Here is an 11,387-nt window from a genome sequence, read left to right on the forward strand (position 1 = left end):
TTCCAACGGTGTACAATGGGGAAAAAGGGTTTGCTGTGGACCATATATGTATGTAATACTTCTATATTGATAGTAACGTATCTTCACAATGTATTTTTATTCCCCAATCAAAGGGAGACAGCCTAACAAATAAATGTTTGCTTGTGTTAGTATAAATGTATATTTGTGAACTATCACAAACAAACAACTGTCAAGTCACTCCAGGAGCGGTTTAAACTAAAAATATTAAAAGAATAGAATAATAAAATAACCAAAAAATTTTCCCTGAACGTGATTGGGGGGAGCTTTGTGGTAACCAGCGGATTTGAATAAGCAGCAAGAGATGTATAAGTTACACTTGAGGAGATCACCGTAACCACTCTTAAAAGATGTACTGAGAGGATCCGTGCCTTCCTCTCCAGCACCTTAGCCAGCATGTACCCTGGAAAAAATTGTGCGACTAATCTCTAAAGAGAGTATTCCGAGATTACTCTCAATCGGGTACAATTGGGCATTAATTAGTCCCAACTAGTCTCATACGGGTACTAATGGAGGTCAATTAGTCTCGACTCATCCCTTGTGGGTATAATTGGAGATCAATTAGTCCCCAACTCATCTCTAACGGGTACTATTAACGATTTAATGATATGTACGCTCTTAGTCAATGAAATTTCATGCGCGGCGTTGGCACACAGAGAGAGTATTCGCCTAACAACACTGGGCACCCCGGTTCGAATCTCAGCTGGCGAAAATTTTTATTTTTATTTTTATATTTTAAAAGTGACTAGTCGCTTTTTATACCCTTTCGGGTATAAATGTGAACAATTAGTCTCTTCATAGGACATGCCCGAACAAAAGCGATCAGTTCATTCCATATAAAGAGATCAAAAGAGGTATTAGTCGCATGCTCCTTTGCGATTGCTCCCGGAGTCATCCCGGATTAGTCCCATTTTTTGCAGGGTAGCGTCTGCCCGTTTTCCCTGATACGGCTAATTTTTAAGTAAATAGAACAACATACCGACGCGTGCAATACGATTTCGTTTTCCTTACTTTTTTGCTCAAAAGTTCACACAATTTTTTTTTTGCTTTAATTAAAACTAGTGTTAGCCCAGCGGTTGAAATTCAACCTTTTAAAATAAGGGGACCTGAGGTGGGCTGAGCTGAGCCGGGTTGAGTTAATTGAACTGAATTGAGGTGAAATGCGTTGAACAACATAGCAGAATGTAACATAAAATAACATAACACCACATAATACAACTCCACACAACACAAAACACAACATAATATAGCTTAACATAACATAAGATAACATAACAAAACATGACTTAACACGGTATAACATAACACGGCATAACACAGCTTAACATAACTTAACGTAACATAACATAATATGACATAACATAGCATAGCATAACATGTTATAATATGGCATATCATAACATAACATAACATGCCATAACATAACATAACATAAGCTAACATAACGTAGCACAAAAAAACATAACAATACATAACACAACATAACATAACACAATATAACATAACATAACATAACACAACATAACATAACATAAAATAACTTAACATGTCATTCTTCAATTGTATCTCTTTCTTTTTCTGTCTTTGTCTCTACCTTTATCTACATATATTATTTTCTATATCTTTATCTTTTAATTTTTATATTTATCATTTCCTTGACTTTTAACCAGATCTTTATCTTCATTCTTTTCTCCATCTACATATTCAGCCACATCTTTGCGATTACATATGTATGCTATGAAGAATTTAAAACTACCTTTCTCTTTGTCTTCATGTTTCGGTTTCTCTTATTTCTTTTAATCTTTGCTTTATCCTTTCTTCTTCTCCATACTCAACTTTACCTTCTTCCTCGTTTGAGTCTAATCTATTCATGTACATACATACATCTTATTCCTAAACTGCTGCTTAGCACGTTTCTGTAATTCAGTATCAATATTAAAGCATACATTTAGGAGGCATTTCCGCCCCAAGCATGTACATGTATGGCATTGGTATTGGTGTGACTTTTGAATTGATTTTTTCGCTCTATTTTAAACTAATTTGAAATTTGAAAAATTGCCTGCACATCAGCATCAAAATACCTTTCTAATGATATATAATTGTTTATACTTTAGAAGTATAGTTTAGCCGTAAAAGGGGTGTAAAGGAAACATGATTGCCTATTTATATAATTGATTGATTTAATTTTGTAAAATATTGACGGTTACTGCACCGCTCCTGATTTTTTATTATTTTCAAACGTCATTCTGGGTACATTGGCTGGTTGGTTTTCTCGTTCTATCATTATATATCTGCACTCTAATGTTGGCGGATGTACTTTCAACGTACTGCCAATATAGAAGTATTACATATATGCTGTGGACAAACCAATTTTGAGAGCCCAAATATTTCTTTTTTCTAAATAAAAGACAATTAAATTTCGCGTCAATCTATCCGTGATGATTTAAAAAAAAAACTCTAGTTTTTTATTTATTTAGGTTGAAAATGAAAGAAAACAAATTTTTAAAATACTTGAAATCAATTTCAAATGCCTGCAAACCAGGCGAATGTATATAAGGTGGTGTTACTAGATCAGCTGATTTCGTGTATGTGTTTCGCCGCACGGCTTCTGATGTCAAATTGAAAATTTTTGTTTGAATTTCTACACACACTCTTACAGATTCTGACAGTTTATGCCGCCAAAGCAATAACAAAATACATGTAAATTTTTGTTTTTGTATTCTTGCTATCACCTTATATTAATTCGCCTTGCCTGCAAATATTTAAAAAAATACTCAAACATTTTTCCATAGGAAACATTGAATTAAAAAATGTATTCAATTTGTTATCGATACTAGTATATATTTTGAAAGCCATTTTTTCTGCTCGTAAAACTCTAGAAGAGCTGTACAGATTTGTTTTTTAATTATTGTACACCTTCTCCAGACCTTACAGGGATGATAATAGAAGAAAAATAATTTCGATATATCAAGGGGGCGTGGCACCTCCCATACAAACAGAATTTCTGACACCAAATACACATTCTAGTTTATAAAATGATTCGATTCGAAACAAGTATTTACTCGATCACGAACGCCACCATTCGGGCCTAGTGCTTGAACCTGGGCCACATCGATCGATTATGTTAGCTTATTATGAAATCATTTGCCGAATTGTTCGGTTCGAAGTTTGAAAAATGTGGAAGTTAGGTACAAAATATACCCGCTGAAGATGATCTATATTTCGCAAAGAATGAAAGCAAAGCTCAATACTTGAAAACGTCCTTTTCTCAATACATTCAACCAAAATAATCTTTAGTTTGCCCGAGACCACAATCCAGACTAAATAATAAATATCATAGATTTTATCGACCATAACTGCTATACATATGTGCTGTGGTGACTTCACCTGGTCTTCACATATGTAATCTTTTTAAGATTTTCTGCTTTTCGTTACGTGCTTTCGATAACGTAATTATACTAAAGCCTATAGGAAAATGGACGTATAATTTTTGATAAGTAAAATTTTGAATAGGAAAAACCAACGTAATCATCCAAATTGTTTGAATTTGCTGGACCATCCTTGTTTAAGTATATTTAGGCAGTAAAACTACTAATTAAAGCACTTACCTAGTATACCAACAGGTATGCCACTCAGTTCTCGTTCAATGTGTGCGTAAACTTCGCGACCCTTTGCGAAGTCAGCAACTATCCACTTTGTTTTCACTTTGAACTCGTTTTCTGAAAATACATATGTACATACGTTAGATTTACATAAACACCTGTCGTACCTTTGCTACAAGAGTATCATAATAATAAAAAAAAAATATTTTGAGTAATAGTTGATTTCCACTAAGCCTTAACTGCAGTTTATGCCGTCGACTCGAAGGGGGTAATTCCACCGAACAAGCAAACGAAACCAAAAAAGCAAAACGTAAGAAAAAAAAACCGTCGATATCCCCCTGTTGGAATTATTTGAACTTCCCTGAGCTCTTAACTGCAGTTAAGCCTTTGATGGAAATAGGATATAACGCCATCTCTTCTTCTATGCTTTGTAAACATTTTACAGCTGCATCGATTGACAAAATTGATTTACAAAATTAATACATGCGCGAAAACTCCAAAACTATAATTAACTTTAATTTAATAGTTTTTTCACTCTATACCAACCATAGGACCGTGCGACAAAAACCAAACATTTTTAAAACACACGAAAATATCAATATATTCACAAAACTAGGAGCCAAATATAATATAACTGCGTTTTTAATTTTTCTCTCTGTGTCAGGATTTTGTTAAAGGAATTTGAAATTTCTGGGATATGATTGAATAAAAAATTATTTAAAAGATTTGGTGCATTGTAGAGTAACAATATGGGTATCAATTAAAAGGAAAAATTCTGTAGAATAAAAGAAAAAATAAATAAATTTTTTGGTGCACCAGGACGAATAAACGTTGAAAATGTCCTTTTAAAACTTTATCCTTGAATATCCTTGAAATTTCTATATACATTTTTGAGAAAAATATTTATAAGGACTAATATGTAGACTGCCACGTCCTCGAATTTCGTCCTTCTACCTTTATTTGTTTTAGATAAAAAAAATTTTACACTTCTCTCATAAGATATTGACAGTTACAATATACATAAATGAAGATACTGGAATCATTACACTGTACAGCATTCGGCTGGGTATTTGACCAAACTCACTTTTTTAAGAGATTGAGTCATAGGTAAAAGTAATTTCTCCGTTTTTCGAAGTTAGCCTCTGAAATCGAGATATGGGCCTTCGAAGTTCCAAATAGGGCCTTTGGTTAAAAATTATTTTTTATTATTATATGTGAATAACTAAAAAACTAAGAATATAGCCGTAGTCGTAGCCGCAAATGGTATATAGCCTTATTTTGTGCAAACTTATATTACAGGTGCTATAAGGTCAGGTCTTCGAAAAGTTAAAAATCTTATATTTCAAACAATTTTGAACTGATTTTTTTTGTTATCGTTGTAAACGTGATTAAACCCCCTTTCTTATGATATGCATATTTGCATACTTCGTATGTAAAACTTTGAAACAAAAAAAAACATTTAAAAGGAAAAATTACAAACCGAAAAATTGATATCGTCGTAAAGGCGATTAAACCCTCTTTCTTCTGGTATGCATATTTGTATACTTCGTATATAAAAATTTGAGAAAAAGCACTTAAAATCAAAAAATTCCTTTTTTTTATAAATAAAATATTTTAAACAAAAAAAGTACAAACCGATTTTAAAAAAATTGATATCGTTGTAAAGCTGATTAAAAGCTCTTTCTGTTGGTATGCATATTTGTATACTTCGTATATAAAAATTTGAGAAAAAGCACTTAAAATCAAAAAATAACTTTTTTTAATAAATAAAATATTTTAAACAAAAAAATTACAAACCGATATTTAAAAAATTGGTATCATTGTAAAGGATACCAGAAAATTTATACTTTCCTAAACCCAAAAATTTCTATTTATATACACAAAAAAAATTAATTAAAAACATTTTTTCCCTCTATGTAAACTCTTGCCCCCCCTAAGTGAAAGGCTGGCTACGCCCTTGTATACAAAACAATTAAAGTACTTAAACGGTACATCATACGTTCAGTTTGTTTTTTTAGAGCGCATACATGGTTCCATAATAATGATTCCAGTATCTTCATTTATGTATAATGTAACTATCAATATCTTATAAAGAGAAGTGTACATTTTTTTATCGAAACCTAATAAAGTTAGAAGGACGAAATTCGAGGATGTGTTAGTTAACATTATTTTTTTTCTAAAATAAATATTGGAAATTTCCAAGAATATTCAAGGATAAAGTTTTAAAAGGACATTTTCAATACTTATTCGTCCTGGTGCATTTTTTCTCTTCTACTGTTTAGGCGCGTCTGCTAACACCAGGCGCCTAAATACATGCTATGTACTGCTGCATGTGCAAAAATTTCCTTTATGCAACTTAGGAAATTTTTGCACATGCACTTCTCAACTGCCAAGTAATTGAACTTTCTTAAGTTTCAATAAGATGGCACTTCAAAGTATGCTCGGCCTAGTCTGATGCATCCTCCGGACACTGCTTCCGGAGTCTTCTGCGGACTCTGCATGGCTTACAACCATGCGGAGGTGGTAATAGTTGATTACCATTGGCCACAGTGCCTACCCACTACTTTTTGGTCCAATAAATATTTTTTTATATACATACATACATGCAAACATACTGGTCTCCCCTCTCACTGAGTTATTCATCTACAGAATTTTACCTTTTAATTGATACCCATATTGTTATTCTACAATGCCCCGCATCTTTTGAATAATTTTTTTATTCAATCATATTTCAGAAATTTCAAAGTCCTTTTAAAAAAAAATCCTGACGTCAAAGAGAAAAACTAAAAACTCTTTTGAATAATTTTTTTATTCAATCATATTCCAGAAATTTCAAAGTCCTTTTAAAAAAAATCCTGACGTCAAAGAGAAAAACTAAAAACTCAGTTTTACTATATTTGGCCCCAGTTTTGTGAATATATTGATTTTTTCGTGTGTAAACTTGACTGTCGCACGGTGTAATCAAATATAAAGTATTCATTTTTCATTTCATAAATTTGGAATTTTTGGGTGAAGTGCCTATATAAGTTGTATAGATAAATAGTAAGTATTTTTTGATCAAACTCTTTCTACATACATGCAACACATTGTAATGCTTTTCATTTAATAGTTTTTGCGCTAACTACTAAATAAATATTTCTTTCGTAATCTTGCTTACCAATCTCTTCTGTCACTGCCATGAGTTTCTCCTTGGTACGTGAGATGAGCACCACATTGATGCCTTGTTTGGCTAATTCTTTAGCGTATTCCCGACCAATGCCATCCGTTGAACCGGTGATAACTACAAAAAAGTTTAAAACGAAAATATTAGTGGGGTGTAAAAGCGCAAGATGAAGTTAAAATAAGTGGCTGTCATTTAAGGTAATTAACAGTAAAATGCTAATTGTACTCATTTTTATGAATAGTAACTACTACTAGTGTTGCTGTGCGATATAGTAACAAATATGTTTTCTTATTGTTCATTTACTAAATATGAGCATTAAGATTTTACCTTGGAAATGATTTTTACAAAATATGCAATGACTTAAAGTAAGTAAATACGCATATGAAGATATGCAGTCTAATCAGTTAGTGGCGTAAAGTAGGGTGTTCGATTATTCACCACCGGGTCCTGATTTTTAAATTAAGAAACAACCGAATAAAGCGATCTTATTTTACATAGTTTTCATACATTGAAAATGCTTATGTTGGTATGATGTCTTGACCAAAAATTAACTATGAAGATAGCTTATATTTAGAAAAATAAGTACCAACTTTTTTAGACCAAAAGTAAAATAAATGATAATCGGTTTGTTCGATAAAAAATCGAATCGTTTGGAAAAGCCGAGTCAATCACCCTAGTGTAAAGGCACTGTGATTACTCCGGTACTAGCTCTCTCAGTATAAATACCTTTCCGTCCGCTTAGAAAGTGCGTCCTACTACTAGTCTGAGCATAACAAAGCCGTTGTTAGGGATAAAGAATATTCGCCAATCGCCCGGTTTTATTGGAACTAACGCAAAACAACAGAAATCAGCAGTCATACTAAATGCCGTCCATTGCCCTGTTTTCGTATAGCCTTTTCATCTATTCACTATCAAAAATCTGATTCAAAAGTCGCGGTAAGAACTCCAACTAATATTATATATATGTATATATTTTTTTACTGTTATACCGATCCAAGCAGGTATTTTGCCATCGATATTATTACCATGTCTAATTCTGTTTTTAGGCAGCCGAGGCTGCTTTCCCGTGGAAAGTTCACCTTGGTTTTGTCAGCCCGCACATTCACTTCAATGTCTTTTTTTCCTGGCACCCAGTAAATAGCGACTCGTTATTTAACGCAGCGTTCATCTACTTCGTACTCAGCTGCGATCTGGAAGCTTATATTTGCTGCTATAGATAAAACATTACAGCCCCCACTAATTCATCTTAGACCCGTCCTTAAGGATATGTTAGATGTTATGACGTCTGGCACTTTGTCGTGAGGAACGACATTGTTTTATTTACTAGTTAATTCTCGTAATTTACTGTGGAAAATGATCGAAGCATTCCAAGCTTTTCACTCAACTTTTGCTAAGGCAGTATTTTGACTATTCCTTACTGAAGCTGTTGTATGGAGGATAATGAAGCGGAGTCATGCCAACAACTGCTACTCAGCTGCCTAGCTTTTAGGAGCCTCAGATTTGAACACTTTGCGTGGGTCTCGATTCTTCCGTAACGGCGATAAGCATTCGGGAATCAGAGATCAGACGCTTGGGAGGCACCCACGTCGGCGCGGAATTCGTCAAATTTTTTTTTTCTACACGCAAGAATTCCACGTATTTTTTGGCAGTTAAAGATTATCATATCACAAGGTCAACAAAAACAAAAACATAATATCGCCACAATTAATTGATATACATTCATACATACATATGTACAAGCTTATGCATGTAGGTATGTTTGTATTTTGCAAGGTCGTAGTGCCAAATCAAAATTTGTAAGCCAAAAGGTTAATAAACATGAGACATGTCAGATTCACGCGTCTAAAGTCAATTAATGGATACAACAAAATCTACATTCGAAACAAAAGCAAAAAATATAATCAACAAATAATAACAACAAGAGCAGACTGACCAACTGCCAATTATACAAGCTGGCTAAACGCTCTAAACCAAGCCGGTTTGTTGCGTCGCAATCTGAAGCGCCGGGCTTTGTTTATACTAGTCAGTTGGACGCTATATATGTATGAGTAATATGAAGTTGTTGGCAGGTGAATGACTGCAATAAAAACAACAGTGAGTGACGTTTGCTATACTACTCGCAACAACGTTAAAAAATAAAGCAAGACAGTCAGTATGGGTAGTAGTTTGTAAGTCAGTCGCGTGTAAACGGAATCACTAGCAGAAGCTGAGAAAAATTATAACTATTCGTAGTAAAAATTATGTGGTCTGCAGGAAATTTTTGGCGAAGAGTTTTTTTGAATTGAAACTTCTTAATCAAGTTTGGAGATACTCGTATTTAAGTTAAATATTTAACGCCACGGTGAAATTGGTATATGGCGAATAAATCGACAGAAACCGAACGGCGGGCGGGGAGAGACAAAGACGAAGACAATGATATATGTGGACAAATACAACGATGAATATAGAGATAAATATAACGACAGCGACAAAAGCAAATACAAGATGCTAAGGAGAAAATGAAGGTGAATATAAAGATGAAGGAGGAGATAGGAAATGAAGATGAAGAAGAAGTAAATATGAAGGTGAAGATAAAGATGGAGATGAAGATGGAGTTGATGATGAAGATAAAGACACCTTCATAAAGATAAAAGTGAAGGCAAATATAAATATATTGATAAAGATAAAAATATAGATGAAGATGAGATAAGATGAAGATAAACGCATAGATAAAAATGGGATAATATAAAGGTAAAGATAAATTTAAACAAAAAGATTTAAGATGAAAATAAAGACGGGGATAAATATGAAGGTAAAATAAGACCATAATGTAAATGAAGGAAAAGATGAAGATGATGCTGACGAAGGCTAAGTTGATGATGAAAATAAAAGTTAAGATTAATATCAAGGTTAAAATAAAGATTAATATTGGGGATAACTTTAAGATTAAGATTAACATTAAGACTGGGATTAAGATTAAGATTAGGATTAAGATTAAGATCAGAGATCAAGATTAATACTAAGACCAAGATTAAGATTAAGATGAAGATTAAGATTAACATTTACATTAAAATTAAGATTAAAATTGAGAATAAAATGAAGACTAAAATAAGGACTAAGATGAAGATTAAAATTAAGATTAAGACTAAAATTAAGATAAAGATCAAGATTAAGCCTAAGATTAAGATTACAATTAAGATTAAGGTGTAGATTATTATGGTGATTAAAACAAGGACTAAGAGTAGGGTTACTCAATGTCTGGTTAATACTAATCTGCGGTTAAACATTGTTATCGACGACTTCGCCTCCATGCATATAACAGGGAGTCGGTAACGTCGATAACTATGTTTAACCGGAGATTAGTGTTAACCAGACATTGAGCAACCGGCCCTAAGAGTAAGGTTAAGCCAAAGATTGACAAAGCTAAGAACATTATGAAAAGAAGATAAATAAAAAACAAAAAAGCAAAGGCAAAGACAAATATTAGTGTTGGGCAGTATCGATACCAAAAGTACTCAGAACTCGATTCTCAAAAGGATCGACAGCACCCGATTTTTAAAAGTATCGATACTGAGTACCCCAAAGTACTTACTACTCACAAAAGAACTCGGAAAGTACTCAGAATCCAAAAGAACTCAAAAGTACTAAGTAGAAATGATTGTTCTCAATTTCAAGTTTCAATAGTTTTCAAGTAGCCATTCATTTGACGTAATTTGGAATTAATATATTAATTTGAATAAAGTGCTGCCTGATTGTGAGATTTCTACTCTAATCACTGAAATGTTACCAACAAGTGTATATTTAAAGAAAGTACTTAGTACTCTGAAAAATACCCGATCCTTAAAAGTATCCATACCAAAGAACTCGATCTTCAAAAGTACTCGATACTTCTCAACACTAACAAATATATTAGAAAACATATTGCCCGAATCATTCTCTCTGGACCACACTTACACAGTTTATTTATTTGAGAGCTTAGAAGAAATAATTATTTCTTTTATTGCAATTTAATATCATTAAATCCAAATTAATAAGACTTTAAATGCTGTGTGATTCACTTATAAAGATTTTCAAATCTACATAGCTATGAATGTGTTCTGCAGCATTAAAATTTTGTCAGCATTTAAGTTGTTTCTCGCATGGTATCAAGGAAAAGAAAAGATTTAATGGAATGTTTTTTTTTGTCTGCACCTCCATATTGACGCATTCCTTTCTGGTGTGTTTTTTTGTTCATTTCATATGAATGCGCATTCAAGTATGAAGTTGTACTTATTGCAGCAAAATTGTGTTTGGCAACTCATTCATAAAAAAATACGTCGGTTGAAATGTTGTCGAATGGCAAGGCACATTAATACAGGTAGAAGCCAAAATGACGTTGCTCTCATGAGAACCAAACCTTTAAACTTCAACTTGTTTTTCTTTTATTTCCTATATTTCGTTACGCTTTGAATGTCATATCGTTGTTATTTTTTAATGTTCGTTAATAACAAATTTTAATTAACATGCGAATTTGAGTAGTGTTGTGCGGTTTATACTTAGTGTATGTGTTAAAAATGCAACACCTGAAGCGTTGTTTTTTATGTGGTTTTAAATATGAAGCAGATACCACTAATTGTTTTTAACGT

At 32.9% G+C, this 11,387-nt stretch overlaps 1 protein-coding gene across 2 annotated transcripts in view; it reads right to left on the bottom strand.

The window, feature by feature from the left end:
- LOC118741151 (hydroxysteroid dehydrogenase-like protein 1) overlaps positions 1–11,387 on the bottom strand; it is a 26,546-nt gene that overhangs the window by 8,012 nt on the left and 7,147 nt on the right. For both annotated transcript variants that reach the window (XM_036473006.1, XM_036473007.1), the window contains 2 exons: positions 6,778–6,900; positions 3,627–3,737 (listed from right to left, as the gene is read on the bottom strand). In XM_036473006.1, coding sequence (XP_036328899.1) covers positions 3,627–3,737; positions 6,778–6,900 — 234 coding nt within the window. The remainder of the gene's footprint in view (positions 1–3,626; positions 3,738–6,777; positions 6,901–11,387) is intronic.

Source organism: Rhagoletis pomonella, unplaced genomic scaffold (genome assembly GCF_013731165.1).
Source record: "Rhagoletis pomonella isolate Grant_MI unplaced genomic scaffold, Rhpom_1.0 Rhpom_scaffold_00006, whole genome shotgun sequence".
Lineage (NCBI taxonomy): Eukaryota > Metazoa > Arthropoda > Insecta > Diptera > Tephritidae > Rhagoletis > Rhagoletis pomonella.